This window comes from Procambarus clarkii, chromosome 31 (assembly GCF_040958095.1).
Source record: "Procambarus clarkii isolate CNS0578487 chromosome 31, FALCON_Pclarkii_2.0, whole genome shotgun sequence".
Lineage (NCBI taxonomy): Eukaryota > Metazoa > Arthropoda > Malacostraca > Decapoda > Cambaridae > Procambarus > Procambarus clarkii.
The window spans coordinates 12,146,569-12,172,483 of record NC_091180.1 but is presented as its reverse complement, the minus strand read 5'-3'; the positions used below and the strand labels follow the sequence as shown (position 1 = coordinate 12,172,483).

The 25,915-nt window shown below is 44.5% G+C and overlaps 1 protein-coding gene across 1 annotated transcript in view; it reads left to right on the top strand.

Annotated features, from left to right (window-relative positions):
• The first annotated feature begins 7,598 nt into the window (after positions 1 to 7,598).
• Positions 7,599 to 25,915, top strand: part of LOC123758617 (sister chromatid cohesion protein DCC1) — a 44,225-nt gene continuing 25,908 nt past the window's right edge. The window contains exons 1-7 of the mRNA XM_045743073.2: positions 7,599 to 7,893; positions 9,871 to 10,041; positions 13,468 to 13,531; positions 14,747 to 14,845; positions 16,814 to 16,944; positions 21,210 to 21,301; positions 21,559 to 21,759. Of these exons, the coding sequence (XP_045599029.2) occupies positions 7,877 to 7,893; positions 9,871 to 10,041; positions 13,468 to 13,531; positions 14,747 to 14,845; positions 16,814 to 16,944; positions 21,210 to 21,301; positions 21,559 to 21,759 (775 nt within the window). The 5' untranslated portion in view covers positions 7,599 to 7,876. The remainder of the gene's footprint in view (positions 7,894 to 9,870; positions 10,042 to 13,467; positions 13,532 to 14,746; positions 14,846 to 16,813; positions 16,945 to 21,209; positions 21,302 to 21,558; positions 21,760 to 25,915) is intronic.

Below are 25,915 nucleotides of genomic sequence, written 5' to 3'. Positions count from 1 at the left end.
GCTATGTATCCTCACAAACCTAATGTAACTTCTTGTATATAAATAAATAAATAAATAAATAAATAAATAAATAAATAAATAAATAAATAAAGTGTTAAGCGAGAGGACAGGGTAAGGGCTAGCAACATGGTTTTCCATTGCTGGGGAGTGGAAGCCTATTGGGCTTCTAGGGCATCAGGTGAAAGGAAACTTGGAAACACCTGACATATCCTTCCTCTTATCCTACCCCATATCCTTCTGGTCTCTCTTCCCATTCCTAAACTTCATTACGTTACACCTGTTGGGATTGAACTCTAGAAGCCACATTACTAACCAATCACGTAGTTTGTTAAGGCCCCCTTCAGAGGTGCAACAGCTACTCTGAGAGAGAACTCTATCAACATCAGAGGCCCGAGACTGTTCAACACGCTTCCGCTACACATAAGGGGCATAACTGGCAAACCCCTCACAGTGTTCAAGAGAGAACTGGATAAGCACCTCCAAAGGATACCTGATCAACCAGGCTGTGACTCATACGTCAGGCTGCGAGCAGCCGCGTCCAACAGCCTGGTTGATCAGTCCAGCAACCAGGAGGCCTGGTCGACGACCGGGCCGCGGGGACACTAAGCCCCGGAAGCACCTCAAGGTAGCCCCTCTCCCCTGTAGCATCGTGTAACGAGCTGTTCGCTCGTTATCCTCCAGACAATGTCAAGGCAGATTGTTACCTCGTACGGAAGGTCACTCTAAGGAGCAGGAGTGGTCCAAGGGCTTCACTTATCATTATCTTCCAGTCACGTATTTACTCTCTCACTATAACTCTCTGTTTCCTGTCTGTTAGAAGGTCACCGGGAAGTGGTGAGGGGATGAGAATGTTCCATCGGAGGGAAGGGGTGAACAGGAACGTTCAATCGGATAGGAAGGTTCACACAAGTGGGAGGGAGTGTGGGAAGGTTCACACGAGTGGGAGGGAGTGTGGGAAGGTTCACACGAGTGGGAGGGAGTGTGGGAAGGTTCACACAAGTGGGAGGGAGTGTGGGAAGGTTCACACGAGTGGGAGGGAGTGTGGGAAGGTTCACACAAGTGGGAGGGAGTGTGGGAAGGTTCACACGAGTGGGAGTGTGGGAAGGTTCACACAAGTGGGAGGGAGTGTGGGAAGGTTCAAACAAGTGGGTGGGAGTGTGGGAAGGTTCACACAAGTGGGAGGGAGTGTGGGAAGGTTCAAACTAGTGGGTGGGAGTGTGGGAAGGTTCAAACTAGTGGGTGGGAGTGTGGGAAGGTTCAAACTAGTGGGAGGGAGTGTGGGAAGGTTCACACGAGTGGGTGGGAGTGTGGGAAGGTTCACACGAGTGGGATGGGAGTGTGGGAAAGTTCAAACTAGTGGGAGGGAGTGTGGGAAGGTTCAAACTAGTTGGATGGGAGTGTGGGAAGGTTCACACGAGTGGGAGGGAGTGTGGGAAAGTTCAAACAATTCTATTTGAGAAGAGAGGTGTCAAACCCAGAGATAGCAGCAGCTATCCTAGTGTAGGATAACCGAAGAGCAGCAGAGCAAGTTTAACAACGCCAGAGCGTAGATCAACAAAGCCAAACAGGCTCCAACAACACCTCCCCCCCTCCCCTCTTCCCCCACTCCGAGACAACAATCAAGTCATTACCACTACCTTAACAACATTGTCACATGTGCTAATTGTATTTAATAGCCGTGTTCTTCCTGGGATATTTATGCATCCTTCGCATCGCGCTGTTGTCTTTTTTTAATTTGATCAATCATAGGTATTTATCAGCATTGCTACTTTGTGCTATATAATACATGACAATTATACTCAATATTTATTTCACTATTGCTGTTATTATTAATGTTTTCGAGACTAAAAAAGTTGTTTCAAGTGTAGACCCCTAATGTGAAACTGTGAAACTGTGTTGTGAAACTGAGCTGTGTAACTGAGTTGTGAAACTGAACTGTGAAACTGTCCAACTGTGAAACTGAGTTGTGTTGTGAAACTGAGCTGTGAAACTGAGTTGTGAAACTGTGTCGTGAAACTGAGTTGTGAAACAAAGACTCACGTCCTGTACTCTACCACCAACGTCCATCTAGAGCAAAGGAGATGAGTCTTACAGCCTCGAGTTGAATAATTGAAACAATCAATTACTTAGAACTTTAGTATCGATCAACACTTCATCAAGACTTTTAAAGATGTCTTAACCCGAAAAATGCTCATGTGATTTATTTTTTTCACTTCTCTGAAGAAGAAAATGTATATATAAGCTGGTTAGCATTGTAAATGTGTGGCCACGTCTGTGGTAGAAAAAAAACTTCTCCTTCCGGGTCATGTATTTTCATATTAGCCTCGCTGAAATTTATGGGTGAATGGTCTGGGGTACGGGGACGACATAGGCTGGTCGGGGTAGGGCTAAATTAAATGGTTTAGGAAATATTAGCAATTATAAAGACCCCCCCCAGGCGATTTTCATGGGCTTAAGTGTGAAATATATGATGTGATTTCCCTAGAGTTTTAGGGAGTTTGTAATAATACGCTTCTGTGATTCTTAATAATACATTTTCTAAGAGATGGGAGAAGCAGGATGCAATAACAATGACCTATATTCTGTATTGCTGTATTTTTATAATTGTTATTCAAAATAATTTGGCGAATTCCTTTGCGTACTGTACATGTTCTTCTCCTTGCCAGCTCTTGTACCATGAACTTCAGAAATACAGAAATGAAGCACTGGTCGCATAGGATGGGTATGGGGTCCACTATACCTCCCATCCGATGGGTATGGGGTCCACTATACCGCATACCGGATGGGTATGGGGTCCACTACCGCCCACAGGATGGATATGGGGTTCACTACCGCCCACAGGATGGGTATGGGGTTCACTACCGCCCACAGGATGGGTATGGGGTCCACTATACCGCATACCGGATGGGTATGGGGTCCACTACCGCCCACAGGATGGATATGGGGTTCACTACCGCCCACAGGATGGGTATGGGGTTCACTACCGCCCACAGGATGGGTATGGGGTCAACTACCGCCCACAGGATGGGTATGGGGTTCACTACCGCCCACAGGATGGGTATGGGGTCCACTACCGCCCACAGGATGGGTATGGGGTTCACTACCGCCCACAGGATGGGTATGGGGTCCATTACCGCCCACAGGATGGGTATGGGGTCCACTACCGCCCACAGGATGGGTATGGGGTCCACTACCACCCACAGGATGGGTATGGGGTCCACTACCGCCCACAGGATGGGTATGGGGTCCACTACCGCCCACAGGATGGGTATGGGGGTCCACTACCGCCCACAGGATGGGTATGGGGTCCACTACCGCCCACCGGATGGGTATGGGGTCCACTACCGCCCACAGGATGGGTATGGGGTCCACTACCGCCCACAGGATGGGTATGGGGTCCACTACCGCCCACCGGATGGGTATGGGGTCCACTACCACCCACAGGATGTGTATGGGGTCCATTACCGCCCACAGGATGGGTATGGGGTCCACTACCACCCACAGGATGGGTATGGGGTCCACTACCACCCACAGGATGGGTATGGGGTCCACTACCGCCCACAGCATGGGTATGGGGTCCACTACCACCCACAGGATGGGTATGGGGTCCATTACCGCCCACAGGATGGGTATGGGGTGAATAATAAGCGCACAGACGTCAAAATTCCCGGGATGATTAACATTCCCCATGAAGTAATAACTCGTCCTCTGCACTACAGCCAAGGTCGGGGTATTCAACTCGCTATCCAATCTTTTCCTCACCCAATACTACGAACTTCTCTACTAAGCTTCTCGTTGCAGACTTCAGTGCCTGTTTAAGTTTCCTTGACTGCAACCAGCAACGAGGAATTAAAATGGGATCAACAGGATCTGTACGGTGCAATATACTGGTTGAAGATGGTTGCAGAGAGTGGGAGTATGGGAGAAGGCAGACACAGCTGCAGTAGCTGCAGCAGCAGCAGCAGCAGCAGCAGACACGCAGCAGCAGCAGCAGCAGCAGCAGCAGCAGCAGAGGAAGCTGCTGGTCTGCATAATGTGATCAGTATGTGTGTCGCCGAAGCCCTTGTTCTTATAATGGGGGACTTTAACTACGAGACAGTAAATTGGGTGAACCTTACATCACAATTGGAAGAAGAACAATCACCTGAGCTAATACAGGACGCCTCTCTCACTCAACACGTGCAGCCCGGCCTCCTAAGGTTTCACAACGTCAAGAAAACGGTCAATTTAAAGTGTCCTCCCCTAACCTACCAGAGGACCCAAAACAGAAAGCGGGACAGTACGTCACTTTCGCGAGCCGCTTCCATTTTCTAGTACGACACTTTTTTGGGCCTTATGTAACGCATACGAGCGAAAAAGCACAACTAGGTGAATACCCGAGGTAACATCATTCAGCGCTTGTGCTGACACAAGCAGAGGGGGAAAAAAAAAAAAAGCAGAGGGCATGATTGATTAACTCTAGGTAGGGGGATAAGCTCGCCACCCCTGCCACCAGTATATCTTAAGTTCCCTTTCAGTGCACATAAAATTAATGCAGAAGTTCTTGGAATCTTGAATTAGGGACAAGTTTTGTGATATTAACAGGCACATATAATTACCTACAATGAAACTTCTGAGAATTTGGAGCAACTATATTAATCTTAAAACCAAAGCTGGGAACATTAGTGAAATACCTGTGGGAACCGACCTGTGAGATTTATATTTATTTAATTTATATGAATTTATATTTACGTTAATTTATATACTTCGATAGCAATTTGTATAATGATAAGTGGACTGTATTTCTGCAATAATCTTATAATCTCACAAATCGATCCTCTACACATTAGGGGGGGGTTTAATAGTTTATATATATATGCAGCCAATCAAACTACAGTATTAACTACATACTTTGAAGAGGTTCCTTATCTTATAGTACAGCAGGTTAGTCCACCAGGTATAACTAGGGTGTAGACACCAAATTATCCTCTTTGAGGTAGCTTCCATATCACCCAGTAACTGGTGCACAAATCTTGCATCCTCGTCTTGACCTGTCAAAAGTGCGCTAGCTGTGAAGCCAGAATCCTATATATGACAAGCTATATCAGAGAAAACAGTACACAGTACATGGAACATTAAAGACCTGGCTTAATTACCTTTAGTTTGAGGCGATTTCGCGATCTAACCGGGTCACCCTATATCCTGACATTAATGGCCATAAATGAATGATAAACGGGTTTCGGATAGACTTAACTTGAATTTGTAGACAGCGTGTTGACAATGGTACACCTTTGGCTTCCATAACACTACGTCCAAGTAAATTTAACAGGAGCCGAATTTGCTCCCGTGTGAGCCTCTGGTCTCAATATACAATGGCTGTTTAACACTCCATACTTTTGACGTTACTGGCCGACATTGTCCAGAATGATAGGAGCCGAATTTGCTCCACACGTCTCGGAGGTGACACAACAATGGCTCCCTCCTTCCTCCCTGACGCCTGGCTTACATTGTCCAGATGTCCAAAGGTGATAGAAGGGTCACATTTACTCTACTTTAATATTGATAATTAAGTTAATTTATATGAGATGTTTTATGATGGTAAAGTCCAAAGACTAATGTATTTAAGAACAATTCCCAGCAGAATAGCTGGTGAATTATAATAGTATGTGGTGATGATATCCCGTTTTCTTTAGACGGAAATTCCACTACAAGTTACGTTTTCTATGGGTAACTTGTTGGTAATACAGTTATTATCTGTATGATTATTAAATGGTGTCGGATTTTCCGACAATACCATCTAAGGTATACAAGAGTTCCACTCACAGGATGAGTGGCGCTGCCCAATAAACTCGCCCCTCGGGGCAAAATTTAAAAATTTAAAGAGTGCCGTTCATGCCCTTGCACCACCCGTAGCTCTGCTGGTCAACAACTCTCTAGTGTCATACTTCCCCCCCCCCCTGGTATATTTAATATAACACGAGTAACACCAGGAAGATGCGAGACAGCTCACATAAACAATTACAAAACAATATCAAATCTACCAATGCAGTACTATCAAAAATATTTGAAAAAATCATTTACAAATAGCTCTACTGAGCCTACCTTGTAACATTCAATATATTAAGTCCCTAGCTGCCAGTTTGGTATGGACTACATGCTGGAGCTGCATACTACTGGATTAGTCTGGCATATGTGGTATACAAGGTTCTAAACGATTCCTTGCACAAATTTCTAAAGGCCGTTCTGATGTTAGCCAGCCTCGCATACGCCGCTGATGATATCCTTTTGATTTAGGCTTCAGGAGACAGATTCTGCATAATATAAGCAGTCGCCGTGCATGGAGAAGAGGTAACACACCCGCCTGGCATTTCGTGAGCGCTTTGGCCTGGGTTCGTATCTTGGCCGGGGAGGATTTACTGGGCACAAATCCTTAACTGTAACGCTCCTGTTAACCCAACAGTAAAATGGGTACCTGGTTGTTAAACAATTTACCGGGTCGTATTCTGGGGAAAATTAGGATTATGGACCTGCCCCAAACGCTATGCGTGCTAGTGGCTGTACAAGTTTAGTTAGGTTAGTTTATTTATTATGCACCCTATACCCATCTTGTGGGCGGTAGTGGAAAGGGTTACAGAGGCACATAATGGGCTCAGGGACTGAACTCCACAATTCATTTAGCTAAGCAAGTTACAATCTTGATGAGCTAGTTATAAAATTCAGTATAAGTCGTCACATCAACAATGGGTTCGAGATCGACCACAAGTACAGTTTCTAAATTAAGCAACTGACATATGTGGAGAGCTAGTGTCACAATTTATATGTTTGTCCTGCACACCGCCCCCCCCCCATCCAGTGGACAGCGGTGGATAGGTTACAATCACTTAGTTACTACCTACAGTTAGCAAACTGGGGATATTTGGCTAAAATTTCTGATAGCAGATCATTTTGAATGAAATATTTATATTTTTTTTTTCTTGTACAGCCACTAGTACGCGTAGCGTTTCGGGCAGGTCCCTGGAATACGATCCCCGCCGCGAAGAATCGTTGTTACAACCAAGTACACATTTTACTGTTGCGTTAAACAGAGGCTACAGTTAAGGATTTGCGCCCAGTAAATCCTCCCCGGCCAGGATACGAACCCATGACAAAGCGCTCGCGGAACGCCAGGCGAGTGTCTTAATTACCACTACACGTACCACGGAGACTGTAGTTTGTTGAAGTGACTTGTTGTAGAGCAATGCAATAACAGGAGCTAAAGATCTGGAGACTTTTTTGTAAATTAGAGTTGGTATCTCCTCAAGGGCACGGCGTACTAGTGGCTTTACAAGATTGTAAATACTATGCTATGTATCCTCACAATCCGAATGTACCTTCTTGTATATAAATAAATAAATAAATAAATAAATAAATAAATAAATAAATAAATAAATAAATAAATAAATAAATAAATAAATTAATTAATTAATTAATTAATTAATTAATAAATTCTAGTGTAGAGATCAGCCTGTGGTGTCTCCCCGCCATCTGTTGGTCGTCGGCGGAGTTGTCAGAACAGTTGCCCGTTTCTTATATTTTTATTCATTTACAAATTCTCTTCTGCCTAAATTTACCGCCAATTCACTTTGTTTACATTTTAGAGTAGAGTAAAGATCGTCGTCGCCCCTAAATCAACACAACAAGAATGTTTATTCAAAGCTAGTTTATTAATGAAAATCTTATTAGAAAGTGTTAAAATTGCAGTCTAAGAACACCAAGAGTGAGACGCAGACGATCCCGACGGTAAAACTGGACTCTGAAGAAGGAGAGGGGAATACTTAGAGCCTATAAGGGTAGGCCTAAAACTCACAGGCGCTGCTCATAAGAAGAGTCAAGAGGTCGAAGGTCAGATCCAGGAGAGATGGCTTGTATAGGAAGGTCTGTACTCTACATGTTTCCTGTCATTTGCAAATTTGAGTAATTTTTTGACGACAATTTTGAATTTAAATTTTTCAGTGAAGACAATTATTTTGATGTATTTGATGGCCATTTCCCAATGTAAGGAATAGTATTTTAATGATGTATATCTCCTCTTCTCCTCCACCTTTTATTAAATAGACTGTCCATAGTAAGTGTTTGGACAGGAACTATCTGTCAGTTACTACAGACAGTTACCTGGTTGTTAAACGATTTGGTGGGCCATATTCCGAGGAAAAAAAATAGGATTAAGTACTTGCCCGAAACACTATGCATGCTAGTGGTTGTACAAGAATGGAACAACTCTTGTATATATATAAATATCAAATAAAATAAAATAAGCTATCCTGGCTGGACGTGTGTTCTTAGGCTGTGTTGGATTAGCTTGGGTTAGATCAGTTTGAATTAGGCTGGTTTGGATTAAGATGGTAAGGGTAAATAGGCTTTAATATCCATGCGTGAAGCGTCTTGTGTACAAAGCGTACACTTGTGCACAAAGCGTACACTTGTGTACAAAGCATACATTTATAAAGTGAAATCGATACCAGTAATTCCATCTATCATCATACTATCATGCAAGAGGGGCCACACATCTATGGATCATCCAATAAAATCTGCAGACTCCTAGATGTTACTACTGCTCGGCTTAGACTCGGTTACAAGTATCTCTGGGAGTCTCCATTATCTGCCGATGTAGACCTGACCAAATGTAAATTGTGTCAACAAAATTATTCGCACACCCTCCGTTACTATGTGATGGAGTGCGAAAAGATACTTGAATTCAGAGACAATTCTATAACAAATAGAATATATATAATTATAAGGGAGCCGGTCGGCCGAGCGGACAGCACGCTGGACTTGTGATCCTGTGGTCCTGGGTTCGATCCCAGGCGCCGGCGAGAAACAATGGGCAGAGTTTCTTTCACCCTATGCCCCTGTTACCTAGCAGTAAAATAGGTACCTGGGTGTTAGTCAGCTGTCACGGGCTGCTTCCTGGGGGTGGAGGCCTGGTCGAGGACCGGGCCGCGGGGACACTAAAAAGCCCTGAAATCATCTCAAGATAACCTCAAGAAATGTTCAAGAGATTTGTAAATATTTAATTCAATATGATCTGCTGCCAGAAATCTTAGCCAAATATCCCCAGTTTGCTAACTGTAGGTAGTAACTAAGTGATTGTAACCTATCCACCGCTGCCCACTGGATGGGGGGCGGTGTGCAGGACAAACATATCAATTGTGACACTAGCTCTCCACATATGTCAGTTGCTTAATTTAGAAACTGTACTTGTGGTCGATCTCGAACTCATTGTTGATGTGACGATGTGTATTGAATTTTGTAACTAGTTCATCAAGACTGTAACTTGCTTAACTAAATGAATTGTGGGGTTCAGTCCCTGAGCCCATTATGTGCCTCTGTAACCCTTTCCACTACCAAAAACAAGATGGGTATGGGGTACATAATAAATGAACTAAACTAAAAAGTGTACACTTGTGAATAAAGTGTACATTTGTGTACAAAGTGACATTCATATATAATAACTAAGCACTGGTTCATAATTTTTTCAAAGAATTCTGCTGCTACATGAGTGAGCATATCTGGAAATGAATGCAAAAATATTTTACAGAATCCTTGAATCTAAGAATTGGTAATTGTCCACAGCTTGTGGCTGAAATTTTGCTGTAAATAGAAAGGGTTGCATTAGGAATTTAAGTAATCACTGTAAATCAACTTTTCTAGACAAATCCATAATTTAGATAATTCAGTACTTAATCTGTTTGGCCTTAATGCAAGTTAGCAAACCTTTAAACTTGTCGTAGGTAAGGTATAATTAGGATAGTTTGGGTTGGGTTATGTTTGGTTACAAAATTTATTATTGAATGTACTCTAGGTAGCTACATTCGTACGATTTTGTAATTTATCAATTATTTTATATTTTAGAACACTAGAGGATGTGAAGAAGCTGATCCATCATGCCAAGTTGACCGAAGACGAGTTGCTTCCGGTGACCCAGATGTTGGAGTTTACGGAGGACTTCGGGCTGGACAGTAGTGAAACGGTTCTCATGGAGGTAGATCAAACACTGCTCGAGACTATCAAGAAAGATGACAAGTGAGTGACACACTCTTACCTGTCTTTTTACCTATAGATGATTTCAAGAATTCTTCTTATAACCTGATCAGTGAGGCTATTGCTTGTAGCAGCCTGCGGGCCCATATATTCATTACATCCTGGCTTATTTAGCATATCTTGTAGGAATTTCTCAGATTGCCTCTGAAAACATCTACATACATTTGTTCCAGAAATATCAAGATTATTTGGAACAGGAAAGAGAAAATGTGGAACTAACCCAGACCAATTTAACCTAAGCTAATGCATGCTAATCTAACAAGATATAAAATTTGACATTCATAAAACGAGCTTTGTCAAAGCTTCTTGTGTATGATTTGACCATACTCCAAAGTCACTAATCTAATCACTTAAGAAATTTATTGGCAATGGAATAAAAATTAACATTACATTATTGACTTTTATAGAGAAACTTTAATATGTATTGAAAGAAGACACACTTTATTTAACTAAAATATGCCAGTGTTGGAAGTTATGGCATGTGCCAAGTTGTTGATCACTACGGTGATCTTTATCTACCGCAAGCCTATGTGAAATGTACATTAATTTCTTAACTTACCTTACCTTGAGGTTACCTTGAGGTGCTTTCGGGGCTTAGCGTCCCTGCGGCCCGGTCGTCGACCAGACCGCGGGTCGACGAATTTGTCGAACTTGTCGAAAGTGGACTTACCTCCCACTTTCTGTTAAAAATAGTATCCTCATTTCCCTTTACCTCCAGGTCTTATGCATCTTTAATAATTAGTTTCTTGATTCAGAAATTTATCTTCTTTACAAGTTATTGTCTTACCTTAGCTTTTCTATAAATTTTAGCAACTATCAACATTGAGGGCTTAAAACTTTTCAATACACTTCCTCTAAACACAAGGGACATAACCAGCTGACCTCTCACGGTGTTCAAAAGAGAACTTGACAAACACCTCCAAAGGATTTCTGATTGACCAAGTTGATTCATCCGTCAGGATGTTAGCATCTGCTCCTAAGAGCCTGGTTGACCAAACCACCAACTAGGAGGCCTGACCTTAGGGAACATTGATCCTCAGAACCAATGAAAGGCATCTGTGACAAATCTCATGATACAAGAATTTTCTTTCATCCTTATCCTGGGTTCCAACACTAGAAACCCTGTGCTTTGCCTTCCATCCATATCTGAACTTTAAAATCTCACAAATACCCTTTGTCCTCTTGATATAAAATTTGTCTTCCTACAAAACAACACACTTTGTAACAATCTGGTTCAAACTGCTAATTCTGCCTCCAATGCTGCTGGTGTTTTATTCGATCTCCTGCTCCCCTTGTCCTCTCCAATATTTTGGTGACACTGGCCACAATCTTAATGACAGACTTTTGAAAACACGAAAGAGGTGTTGAACTAGCTGACAGACAATGGTGTCTTCTCTCATGTTCGGGCATCCAGTCATCCTATAAATTGGTCTTCCAAAATAATCCTCCTGCCTCTACTCTCCATCGATACTGTCTCATTGAACTGGCTCTCATACATAACATGACCAACATTAACCTTAGTTTTAGCTTTGTTGCTGTTAACTCTTGCTTTTCTCAGTGCATAGTTAAATCTTTTAATCTTCTTAGCAAGTGAGTTCTGACTTAGATTTCTGCCCCTCTGTGCTCTCCTCTTAACTCTGTATGTTCCTATCTTTTTGTGTCTCAAGTTTGGTGCTCTTTCTTATTTAGCATTTGCTCCATTTTGTGTTTCTTTTCCTTTTTCTGCTTCATTTAGCTATTCCCCATTTTGTGAAAGGAGGTGCCTCATATGGGCTAATAGACCTTCTGTAGTTTCCTTTATTCATACTTCTATACTTCTTTCACCTCACTTTCCCTCTTGTCTTATATTGATATATTCACATTCCCATATTCATAAAACATATTCACACATCACAGTTACAGCCCCGCTCCTGTGCCAGGTAAGTCCACTACGGGCTCACCATAGCCCATGCTACTTGGACCATTTTGTTCCAAGTAACTGAATCTAAAACAACAACAGGTCGCATCCATCAGATCAAAGAGCTACCCCCCCGTGGGATTTCCCAGGGACCGTTAGTCGCATAATCTCGCTAAGGGAAGCTCAGGCAGGGTACTGCTAACCGGCGCTCTAAGTTACCAATCAAACTGCTAAAGCTGAACCCCCAGGAGCGTATACTCATGGGGGCCTAGTGGAGGACCACCAAGATATAATGGATGTAACCAAAACCAAGGGGCAGACCCCCCACCAGGAAGGAAAACAAAAACAAAAGAAAAACCCCGCAAGAGGACAATGTATTCAGGCGGAACAGAGCTGGCCGCTGTGAGAGGTGATAACTAGCTGCACAGTACCCTGCGCCCCAACTAGTGACGAAACTACCCCCTACCCAGAGGCCAACAGTTGTGCATGAAACACTCCCAGCTGACTCCAAGGGCGGTCAATCACCGAGCTGCAAAAGACCTTGCAGAAGTAGACCCCAAGGTGACTTGTGGAAGGTGGCCCCAAGTACCAAGGGCAGTACTTACAGGGCACCTAAGGAAGGGAACCCTAGGTGCATGCAGCCCGAGTACTTGTGAAATAACTCCTGGCTTGCGCACCACCACTTAAACAGTATCACACACCAAGGCACAGAACTGGAAAAACAGGAGCCAGAGGTGCACGACCTTGCCAGTTCACATCAGCCACAGAACTGCAGGGTGGATAACCCGGAGTGGGGAGGGGGTTTGGGGCTCCCCTTTTCTCTTCCCGGGAAGGGCGGAGGGTTGTGCAGACAGCGGGGCGGTGATGTGGTGACAGCATGCTCGTTTTTATTTGGGGAGCTCTGTCCAATAGTTTGGCATTCAGTAGCAATATTTTAACCAGAATAGAGATTTTTTTTAGGGTGCTTACCTTCTTGGGTGCCTGACCCAGTCGATGGCAGACGTAGAATGCTTCCAACCACACAGGGATTTCTATAGGCCATTGCTCCTCGTGCCTCTCTGAGGGGGCCAGGTTCTGGCTTATGGTCCCCGGTAGGCCTTGAACTCCATGCACATTGATTGATGCCAGGGTCTAATACATTCATATCAGCTCAGTTAGCTCCGGAGAGCCATAGGGGCTTCCGCCCAGATAAGTATTATTTTGTGTTGTGTAAAAGTAAAAAGCGTCAAATCCCACAGAGCAGATGCTGTGAATCTTCTGCCGTAATTGATTGTTCTTTTGTCATTTTAAGGTTTATCCACACTTGCTATGCATGATTAGTGGCTTTATATTAAACTTAAATATTACTTTACTATGTAAACTCTGAAATCAATCCCCATAATATGTTTTTGTATAAATAAATTATCATTGTTATTATTACAGTATTATTATTATTATTATTATTATTATTATTATTATTATTATTATTATTATTATTATTGTTATTATTACTAATATTATTATTGTTTCAGATTTGTGTTGCGAGGTGACCCAGACGATGGAGCAGTCCTGTGCACCAAAGATAAAACTTACGAAGTGTGTATTTTGCAGTGTATGAGATTCTTTGTGTTTGTATATATATATATAAGTACTGTATATCTATAAAAGAGAATACCTGTCTGTCTAAGGTTGGAGGCTAGATATCTGAGGCTAGCCACTCATAACTTTTCAGCAGGACAGGTGGGTAATGGGGGACTGCCATAGGCAAATCGGGATCAGTCCCATTGCCACCCCCCCTCCCCCAACCCCCCTTAATGGGATTGGCTCCTATTGAAACTCCTGTGGGGGATTTTGGTGTTCCAAAGTGTTTTTCAGCTGTTCATCTTGCACTCATAACATAACCACTATGCTGAGACAATGTTGCATCAAAGTTACAATAATAAAACTAATGAGAAAATTTGTAGGAGCCATGAGGATGGTTCAATTGTATGCAGTGAGTATTCCTAGGCACACCCCTAAGACAACTAGGCCATGACATGGAAAAGGATTGCAACCTGGGGTTCTACTGGAGCAACGAGAATTCCTGAGGCTTCCACAAAAGTCAAACCAGGGTTTCACACAACTCCCCCCCCCCCCCCACCCCTTGCACTCTGGCTCTGTCATGATCAAGGAATGTTCTACCTCTGAAGCTCCTCTTTCAGTATACAGAGCAATCACACTAATGTGATGGATCAATGAGAAGATCTGTAGGAGCCGTGATAAGGGTTCAAACGTATACGCTGAGTATTCTCAGGCACACATGCTCCTGACAACTAGGCCACGACATAGTCAAAAGGAATGCAACCTGGAGTTGTCATAACTCATCTTTGTGTGTTGGTGGTGAGTTACCTCCCCTCACCGCTCAAATGAGTGGGAGGAGGTGGGGGCAAACAAGCTTATGCTAGTTCTGAGAGAATTCAATTATTTGTTTATATAGATGGGGGAAGGGTGGGAGATCTTTTTGTGGGTTTCAGGGCTTCAGTCTCTTTTTGAAGCCAGCAGTGGTTTATTTTGACTCGCTGACGTTGACTGCTTTCCTAGGTGAGGTGGCAAAAAATAAATATCACCACTCCCTGTGCCTCTGTGAGGGATGGGGGGACCAGGTTCTGGCACTGGTTCCCGGTAGACCTATAGAACTCCATGGTTGATGCGATCTAGTAAATGGTAACCATCTCAGTGTATAGTAGTGCCATCGGGGCTCACCTAGAAACTAGCATTTCATTACATTCAAGGCTGAGTTTTTAAACAATAATTTGTTACTTATTATTTTAGGTGCGACTGGCAGAAACGTCAAATTCTATGGTATTAGTACCCGAGTTGTCTTTACCTGGAGAAGAGGAAGCTGGGGAGCGAGTCCTACATAGCCGTCAGGTGAGTCCTCAGTTTGTTTTCTCAAAAATATTGTACATTGCATCATAGTATTTTGGGAAAATGCATATGTTACAGTATAACAGCTTTGACTCTTTGCTATACAGTACCTTGGGTTGTAATGTGTGTTTTCCTCATGGGTTCCGTCTCTTTAGATGTGTCTCAGTTTTGATGTATGCCAATTGCCTTTCTTATTGCCTCTGTCATGCCGCCTGTTGGGTGGGGGATACGTTCCATTCTGAGGCCTGCAGTGTTTGTGGGTCATTTGATCTCTGTTTTAGCCGAGCCTCCTCGGGACTCGGCTTATCAGGAGATTGCCATTTTATGGGCCAGGTTTTTCTGTATATGCAGGTTGCAGCTTAATGTCAAAGTACAGTAGTTGCCTGAGGGTGAGCCCCTTTGTCTTTCAGGATCTGGTATTGGAGCAGTTGATGTTTTCTACATGCTCCAAATTTTCTCCACCATCTCCTTGGCTGGTGTTGTTCGGTGGGCTTGTGGCGGCCTCCCACTTTGCTCCCAGTTCTGAAACATTTTGTGGGGTGATGATACATAGGTGCGTTTGGGCCTTCTTTGTGGTCTGCCCGTTCCACTTTGAAAGCAAAGGTAGTTAGTCCACTGTCTTCTGTTTCTTGGGGAAGTTTCATGGCTACAGATAACTCTGTGGAGAGATTTTTTCTGTCTCATTTGTCTGTCATGGATCTTGGCTAACCCCCAGTGCCTTCTATTTCTGGGGAGTCCTGTAGCTGGCACCTTTTTGCCCTGATTGGTTTTTGATTTCCCCGGAGCCTTAGAGGAAACTTTTTCCTTTTCACTTTTCCCTTCAGATGGCATCAAACGATAAACAAAAATATCTAGCAGAGTTTCTCAATTATAGGCTCGGAATTAAAAGACGATGGAAAAATGTAACCACAAAGTATCGCCTGTTTAAAAGTGCTGACTGCAGAGTCTTTCAAAAAGAATCTGTTAAAGAAACAATTGGAAAATTTGTATTGGATCCATTTTCCAAACAGTGGGAATACTTTGAGAATTTGGAAAGGGATCTTAAAAGGCAGAAATTGGAACTCAAATTGAGAGGTACATTTGATCAACATTCAGCAGTAAGATTTGGAGTGGTCTAGTTGATTACCTGAAGCAAGAAACCACATACTGTTGGTGCAGAATTGGTCACACCTGCAGCTGTGAATATGGCAGAAACTATATATGTCCAGAAAGAGGCCATTCACTGCCTTTGTCTACAAGAGTTGTGAAAGAGAGAATTTCCGTCTAAGCACAAAATGTAAGAAGACAAGTGGGGTCTTCAATCAAATAGAGCAAACTTTCTGGGGGGAGCCCCTTCAGCTCCCTGGAGCTTACTAGGCTGATATGTTAATGTCAGAGTTTGGCATCAGTCATGTGTATGGAGTTCTGTGGGCCTACTGAGGACCACGAGCCAGAACCTGGCCCCCTCCCCCCCTCAGAAAAGCATGGGGAGCAATGACCTATAGACACCCCTGTGTGGTTGGAAGCATTCCATGTCTGCCATCGACTGGGTCAGGCACCCGGAAAGGTAAGCATCCCAAAACAAACCCCTATTCTGGTGAAAATATTGCTACCAAAAGCCGAACAAGTGGATAGAACGCCCCTAAAAGAAACGAGCAAACGAGCATGACATCACATGTTGCCGCCCCGCTTCCCCCTCCCTGGGAGGGGGAAGGGGGAGCCCCAGAACCCCCACGCCAGCTACCCACCCGTCAGTTCTGAGGCTGGATGTCAAAATATCCGAAAAACCGCCGACCGGAGGGAAAACCCGGTCGGCAGATTTTCCTTATGTTAAGGAAAATCATAGCAATAACAGATGGTTTTCAGAGAGAGAGAGAATGAATTGAAAAGTGCTAAAATTATCCCCAATTGCCAGCAGTTTCTCATCAATGCCACATTAATTTTAAAAAGTAGAGACATTTTGTTTAGATTACAATAGCTTTTCTATTACAGGTGTGTGGCATCCACTATACCTACTTGGAATTAAGACAGTGCAAACCCCGTATTCACAAACTGCGTACATTGCTGGGAGAGGCGCCTTTCTCCGGAGTGCAGAGTCACGCTCAGGAATGTGAAGGCCAGAGGTATGTTTGTAGTTGAGTTTACAAAAGCACACTGTTTCTTGTTTTCATTGGAGACCTTGTGTTCCATTCACTTTTGAAGAAAGAGTGGTTGGTTTATACAGGTAAGTACTGTATCTAAGGATAGTTTGAAAAAGAGTGATGAGTAGATAGATGTGCGTAGCACCTGGTTTTTATGAGGGCTCATATTTGGCTGCTTCCTCATGAAAGATCCCACTGCCTGCTTGGACATGTTCATGCAATCTGACAGGTGTGACTTAACACACTTTTCAAGTGGGCCACTCAGTAGATCTCCATTACCGCCATACATTACCTCTTTCTACGTTGTATTGAGGTAAGTGTCTGTTCAGTCTGCATGTAAATGAGTGTCAGTTGTTGTTACCTTGGCTATCATCCATTAGCAGTCAGGTACATAGAAGTGCGACTATTTAATTAATCAACAACTATGATTCTTTGTCTTAATTTCCCCAGTAACTGATTTTCTTCAAACAGTTGCTTGTTTTGGTGCACTTATACTTTCTGGTGGGATTTTTTCATGGTTTTGGGTTGATGTTCCCAATGCTTCATAGAGAAAATCAGATTCTGGTCTTGGTTCCCAGTAGGATCGGGTGAGTCTCTGGCCTCAGGCCTCTTGAGGCTTGGCAGCTGCAGTTCTATAGCTAGAGGGAGCTACTGAGTGGCCCATCGGAAGAAGATGTTTCATTATGTTCATTGATGAAGATGTTTCATTATGTTTAGGCATCCTGAAAGATTTTGGCTAGGGATGGTTTGAGCATTTCTGCCCAGGTACCCAGGCTTCCATCTATGACATTTTTGAGGAGGTGTGTGAGTGACTTGGCCTAGGCCTTTTAATCATATGTTCTGTTTACCTAATGTTGATCACTTTTGTGGATGGCAGGATGTGCACTGGTGCAATATTCAGGTGTGCCATATGTATTAATTTAACTCTGGTGGCTGCCTTTACTTTCTCCTGCAGTCCGTGCATGACAACTCTGTTGAAACTAGTCATGGCGAGCAGCTGTAATGCATTGAGCTTGGACTTAGATGCATTGATTATCATCTGGCAGTTGTATTCTCCGGGGAGAATCCCATCTTTATTTTGAAGAGACTCTCAACCTTTTGATCTCTTCAAGTTTGAGTCTAGATCTGAGAGCTGTATGTGTTGGCTAGTGTGGATGACAGTTGATGAGAGTGATGGTGGTGGGGGGGAAGAATGTTGGTGCAGGTGATATTAGGTGCAAGTGTTGATGGTACTTGGTGTGAATGATGCTTAGTGCAGATGTCATATAAATATGGTATTGATGGCATAGATGATGGTATGCATAGATTGTAGTTAGTGCTAGTGATACTCAGGATGAGGGTTGGTGTTGGTTATGGTTTAAGCTTGACTAGCATCTCATATTGCAGCTGCTACATAACCCCCCCACCACACACACACACACACACACAAAAACAAAAAAAATTATACCAAAACAGAGAAGCAGAACTAGGAAACAGGATTGGTTCAACAGAAAGTGCGAGAGGGCCAGCGACCAAACGACACAAAAATGGAATCAATACAGGAAGAGGCCGAACCCCCAAACATACCAGCGATACAAAGATGCGAGAAACAACTACACGGCAGTGAGAAGAGAGGCAGAAAGAAATTTTGAAAAAGGGATTGCAGACAAATGTAAAACAGAACCAGGTCTATTCTATAAATTCATAAACAACAAATTGCAGGTAAAGGATAATATTCAGAGGTTGAAAATGGGAAATAGATTCACAGAAAATGAAAAGGAAATGTGTGAAACATTAAACGAAAAGTTCCAAAGTGTGTTTGTACAAAATGAAATCTTCAGGGAACCAGATACAATAAGAATTCCAGAGAACAACATAGAGCACATAGAGGTGTCTAGAGACGAAGTGGAAAAAATGCTCAAGGAGCTAAATAAGAACAAAGCAGTTGGTCCAGATGGAGTTTCACCATGGGTTCTGAGAGAATGTGCACCTGAGCTCAGCATTCCTCTTCAACTGATTTTTCAGGCATCCCTGTTTACAGGAGTTGTAGCTGATGTGTGGAAAAAGGCTAACATAGTTCCAATCTACAAAAGTGGAAGCAGGGAAGACCCCTTTAATTATAGACCGGTATCATTGACAAGTGTAATAGTCAAAATATTGGAAAAAATAATTAAATCTAAATGGGTAGAACACCTGGAGAGAAATGATATAATATCAGACAGACAGTATGGTTTTCGATCTGGAAGATCCTGTGTATCGAATTTACTCAGTTTCTATGATCGAGCAACAGAGATATTACAGGAAAGAGATGGTTGGGTTGACTGCATCTATCTGGACCTAAAAAAGGCTTTTGACAGAGTTCCACATAAGAGGTTGTTCTGGAAACTGGAAAATATTGGAGGGGTGACAGGTAAGCTTCTATCATGGATGAAAAATTTTCTGACTGATAGAAAAATGAGGGCAGTAATCAGAGGCAATGTATCGGAATGGAGAAATGTCACAAGTGGAGTACCACAGGGTTCAGTTCTTGCACCAGTGATGTTTATTGTCTACATAAATGATCTACCAGTTGGTATACAGAATTATATGAACATATTTGCTGATGATGCTAAGATAATAGGAAGGATAAGAAACTTAGATGATTGTCATGCCCTTCAAGAAGACCTGGACAAAATAAGTACACGGAGCGCCACTTGGAAAATGGAATTTAATGTTAATAAATGCCATATTATGGAATGTGGAATAGGAGAACATAGACCCCACACAACCTATATATTATGTGAGAAATCTTTAAAGAATTCTGATAAAGAAAGAGGTCTAGGGGTGGTTCTAGATAGAAAACTATCACCTGAGGACCACATAAAGAATATTGTGCGAGGAGCCTATGCCACGCTTTCTAACTTCAGAATTGCTTTTAAATACATGGATGGCAATATACTAAAGAAATTGTTCACGACTTTTGTTAGGCCAAAGCTAGAATATGCAGCAGTTGTGTGGTGCCCATATCTTAAGAAGCACATCAACAAACTGGAAAAGGTGCAAAGACATGCTACTAAGTGGCTCCCAGAACTGAAGGGCAAGAGCTACGAGGAGAGGTTAGAGGCATTAAATATGCCAAAACTAGAAAACAGAAGAAAAAGAGGTGACATGATCACTACATACAAAATAGTAACAGGAATTGATAAAATCGATAGGGAAGATTTCCTGAGACCTGGAACTTTAAGAACAAGAGGTCATAGATATAAACTAGCTAAACACAGATGCCGAAGAAATATAAGAAAATTCACTTTCGCAAACAAAGTGATAGACGGTTGGAACAAGTTAGGGGAGAAGGTGGTGGAGGCCAAGACAGTCAGTAGTTTCAAAGCGTTATATGACAAAGAGTGCTGGGAAGACGGGACACCACGAGCGTAGCTCTCATCCTGTAACTACACTTGGGTAATTACACTTAGGTAATTACACCTCTGGTGGTTCATAGTAAAATATAAGATGGTAGCATCCAGTGATGTCCTCCTGCACTCTAGGCAACCTGTGCACAGCCCTCCTCAAGGGCCCAGTCAAAAGTTATATGAATTTGTTGTCACGCTGCCTTGCAGATATTGTCTTGATGTGCAATTTATTTATATTCATTGTTTGTGCCTTTATAGCCTACCTTGAGGTTATCTCAAGCTTGTTCCAAGAATCAGTGTTCGTGCAACCAAGTCTCTGACCAGGCTTCTTGTTTGATGGTCTGGTCAACCAGGTTGTCAGCCACAACGTCACACAGTCTAGCAATGTAAATCACAGACCTTTTGATCAGATACTATTAGCAGCAGCTTCTACCACATTGCCTTGCCTCTTCCAAACCCACATCAGTGGGTCAATTTTAGTGGGTCAACTACTTTTCAAATTATAATTTCTATATTAATTTTATCACAATATTTATTGCATCTAGATGCAAATTTCATAAGTCATACCTGCTGGATGGGGTTCTGGGAGTTCTTGTACTCCCCAAGCTTGGTACACCAGGCTGTTGCTTGGAACGACCCGCAGGCCCACATATCCACCACAGCCCAGTTGGTCTGACACTTCTTGAAGAAAACCATCTAATTTTCTCTTAAAAATGTCCTCGTTAGCTAAGAAATTTGTTGGTGGGATATGAATTGAGTAATGAAAATTTGAGAATGAACAAACGTTTCAAGAGGGAGTGTCTGCCATCCGTCATCTCCCATTAGTATTGTCACCTTTGAATATCGTGCACGGAAGTGCAAAGGTTCCTCATTTTGCAGGTACACCCTGAGTGATCTCTTGGATCGAGTGCAGTGTAGTGAGGAGGAGCTGGACAAAGCTTTGCAAGAGCTGGAAGCTTATCATTTATATGGTGAGATTATGTCAAGATTATTTATTGGCTATATAGATTACAGTATGTATAATTTATATTTAGACTGATATATTCAAGTGAATGTGTATAAAACTTGAGTTTCTTTTAGTGTGTGATATTATTGATCTAAGAAATACAATTTTAATTTTCACTAGTAGTTATAAATACATTGCTTCTAATTGGACAGTTTCTTACCCCTCTCTCTCTCTTTGTCCTTTAAAATAATATTTTATATATAATCAATTCTACTTTTACAGGATTTTGGCAGACTTTGGAATTCGACTATCAATTCAAAGTGGTCTCACACATCCTCAACCTCATAGACTCCAAGTCATGGCCGTTAGATGGAGTTCCTCGGTATGAAACCTTCAAGGAACTGAGTGAGCTGGAGCCCCGCACTGTCATAACGCAGTGCTTTGATTATTACCTTAAGCCAACTGGCAAGGAAAGAGATGATGGTGAGTCCAATATTTACTAGATAGCCTGTTGAGGGTGATTGCCTAACTTGTCCTCTCGAGTAATACATTGTATTTAGACTTAAAAATCCCAAATGTCAAAATATGATGTACTATAAACAATAATAAGCTTGCAAAATTGACGGGCTATCCAGTTTTCTATCCATGGGTCCTCAGTTAGGCTAGGTTCGGGCTATTTAGTACATCATTTCTGTGGGGGAGCCCTGTTGGCTCCCTGGAGCTGTCAGGCTAATGTGCAATCTTTAGACCAGGGAAATAGTTAATGGAGTTCTACCTACCAGGGACCACAAGCTAGAACATGGCCCTCTCAGAAAGGTGCAGGGAGCAATGGCCCTGGAAAACCCCTCTGTGGTTGGGGGTTAACCTTGTCTGCCATTGACTGGGGTTAGGCACCCAGAAAGGTAGGCATAACAAAACAGACCCCTCGTGGTAAGAAAAATACAACCGAAAGGCGAACTGAGAGGTAGAACTCCCTCAATTCCCAAGGAAATGAGCAACAGGCAGATGTCACCACACGCCATCACGTCGCTTTTCTGCGCAACTCCGCCCCCCCCCCCATCCCCGTAGAGGGAAAGGGGGGAGCCTTGGACCCACTGTGCCAGCTTCTCAACCCCAATTTGTTGGGTATTGCAATCTGGGGCGGTTGTCATCTCTGGGCTCAATGTCTCAAGCAGTGTTTCTCTTCATGGGGGTCCTCTGCTGTTTCATGGTGTGATGGCCAGGTGTGCCCAAAGTGTACTGCGGCTGCATGCTCTTAGGGCGGTCTTCCCTGTGAGTACTACCCTTGCATGTCAGGGTTATTTATCTTCCTTGGTGTGTTTAGAAACTGTTTCTGTGTGGGGGGGGGGGGGTTTGGTTCTTGCTGCTAGGCTTTTACCTTGCTCTTGGGGCCAGCTTTGGTTTTTGTGGTCCTTGTTTGGCCTTGGGTAGGAAGCAGTGTTGTTGCTAGTTATGGCATCAAGGTGTTGCACAGCTTGCCTACCTACAGTAGCGGCCAGTTCCTGTTTTCCCTGGTGACGTTGTCCTTTTGCAGGGTTTTTCTTTTCCTTTTTGTTTTGTGTGCCTGGTGGGGGTCTGCCTGCAGTGCCTATAGGTCTACTTATGATATTTTTGTGGCCCTCTGCTTGGCCCCCTGTGGTTGTACCCGTTGTAGGGATTTCAGTGTTGTGATCATTCCCCCTGTTAGTGTTGGGTCTAACCAGTTAGCAACACCTTGCTTGGGCTTCTCGTAGCGTCAGCCTACAGGCACAGGAAAACCCTGTTGGGGCTTGGTGGACCTATGGATGCATCTTCAGAGTTCCAGCCCGCCTTGTGCGGGTTTGAAGGTTGCTGTGTGCCCTTGTCTCAGGGTGACAGTCACCACTTTTGCCTCCATCATGCTGCCTGTTGGGTCAAGGACACCTTTGACCTGGAGTCTTGCGAGTCATGTTCTCAACTTGTTCTCTAGTACTATTCTGATAACATTACTGTTAGGGGTACAGGCAGCATCTGTGTTGCATGCTCGGTTTAGGTTGCTGTAGCGTGCTAGGTTGGTTGCCCACCCAGATTCCCCGTGGCTCCCCGGTTTTGGTTATAGGGACCTGGACTTGGGGGCATTAGTCGCTTCGACTTAAGTTCAGTCTGCACTCCCTGGTCCTTCCCTTGTTGTCCACCTTTCTCCTCCTCCTTTCCTGCTTCCAGCTCCCAAATGTTTAAAGGTTTCGGAGTTGGGACGGGGTACAGTTGGCAATGAGACTCGGGCAGCTTTGGGGGTTGCCCCGTTTGGGTTAGGGATGGAGGCATTTGAGCCATTTCCACCTGCCGTGGCTTCTAGGTCCTACCAGCAGGCCCTCTTCTTTTTAGCCTTTTCCCTGACTCTGCCTTTTCTTCAGAGGTAGAGGGTATGGAGGACTGCTCTGCCCTGGGTCCCGAGTTAGGAAATCCCGGGACTGGGGAGGAGTTGGCCCGGGGGGCTTGAGCCCCCTTTGACCCCACTTGGGTGCTAATGCCCTCTTCGCTATTTGAAACGCTATTTTTTTTGGTGAGCCCCGGGGGCTCCCTCCCTCCGGTCCGCGGCTTCCGTTTTGTTTGATGCTCAGCCTCCGAACTGGAGGCATGAGTAGCCGGTGCAGGAAGGGGGGTCCGGAGTTTGCTTGTTTCTTTGGGTTGGGGGAATTCTGCCAATCTGTTTGGTCTTCAGTTGTAATTTTCTTACCAAGTGGGGTCTGTTTTGTTATGCCTACCTTTCTGGGTGCCTAACCCGGGTCGATGGCAGACATGGAATGCTCCCAAACACATGGGGGTTTTCATAGGTTATTGCTCCCTGTGCCTCTCCGGGGAAGACAGGTTCTGGCTCGTGGTCACCGGTAGGCTTAACTCCAATTGACTAATGCCCCCAGACTAATGTTGCGTATATCAGTCCAATAGCTGCAGGGAGCCTCTGGGGCTCATCCAGAAAATGGTGTTTCATTATATTCAATGCTGCTTTTCTGTGGGGAGCCCCTACGGCTCCCTGGAGCTTATCGGGCTAATGTATGTTATGTTAGACCGGGACATTAGCTAAGGAGTTCAGACCTACCAGGGACCAGCGCCAGAACCTGGCCCCTTCAGAGAGGTTTCAGGGAGCAATGGCCCTGGAAAACCCCATATGGTTGGGGGTTTTCCTTATCTGCCATCGACCGGGGTTAGGCACCCAGAAAGGTAGGCGTAACAAAACAAACCCCACATGGTAAGAAACTACAACAAAAACCGAACAGAGAGGTAGAAAACTCCCTACAATCCCAAGCAAACAAGCAAACAAGCAAACATCACACTTTACTGCCGCGCCGATCGTCCGCGCAGCCCTCCCCACCCCGGGAGGGGGAGGGGGGAGCCCCGGACCTACCGCGCCGGCTGCCAAGCTCCAGTTCGTTCGCTAATGTCAACCGGGATTGACGCTTCTCTGGCCTCAGTTTCCTAGGCGGTGTTTGCCTTGTGTGGCGTTCACTGCCATGTGTTGTGGTGTGCGGTGGCCAGGAGTACTTCATCAGTGCCGGGGCTGCATGTGCTTAGTGGCTGACTTCCCTAAGCGCCCTGTGAGTACTGCCCTTGCGTAACAGGGTTATCTTTCCTGGGGCGTTCGGGAACCATTTCCGTAGAGGTTCTTGCTGCTCGGCATTTGCCTCGCCCTTGGGGCCAGCTGGGGCTTGGGGCCCTTGTTTGGCCCTGGGTAGGGATTGGTATTGTGCTGGTTAGGGCGTCAAGGTGTTGCGCAGCCTGCCACCTAAGCGGCGGCCGGTTTCTGTTGCCTCTGGAGACGGTGTACTTTTGCAGGGTTTTTCTTTTGTTTTTCATTTTTCTTGCCTGGTGGGGGTCTGCCTAAGGTGGTTATAGTTCCACTGGTAGTGTTTGGCGGCCCTCTGCTAGGCCCCCGTGCTTGTACACGTCTCAGGGGTTTTCAGTGCTATAATCTACCCTCTTGTTATGTTTGGGTTTCTTAACCGGTTAGCAACACCTTGCCCGGGCTTCCCGTAGTTGTTACCCTACGGGCCCTGGAAACCCCTGTCTGGGCTCGGGGGACCATTGAATGTGTCTTCCGGGTTCCAACCCGTCTTGTACGGGATCGTTGGTTGCTGTTCCCTTGTCTCCGGGTGACAGTCGCCAATTTTACCTCCGTCGTGCTGCCTGTTGGGTCACTGACACCTTGACCCGGAGTCTTGCGAGTGTTTCTCTGCTTGTTCTCCAGTACTCTCCTGATGTTATTACTGTTCAGAGTACAGGCGGCATCCATGTTGTAAGCTAGGTTAGGTTGCTGCAACATGCTAGGTTGGTTTCCCACTCGAATGCCCCGTGGCCGCCCCGTTTGGTTAGGTGCTGCTCGCCCCTTTCTCTCCATGTTCCCGGCTCCGGACCGTCTGCGGGTTTCGGGGTCGGGGCAGGGTTTAGTTGCGGCAGAGACTCGGGCGGTTTTCGGGGGATGCCCCGTTCGGGTTGGGGACGGAGGTTTGAGCCTGTGCCTCCTGCCAAGGCTTCTGGGTCTTACCAGCGGCCCTTTCTTGTTGCCTTTCCCATGGGCTCTTGCTTTTCTTTAAGGGCGGAGGGCTTGGAGGACGGCTCTGCCCCGGGGCCTCTGTTGTTGGTTCCCGGGGCTGTGGGGGTTGCCTGCTAGCAGTTCTGGGGC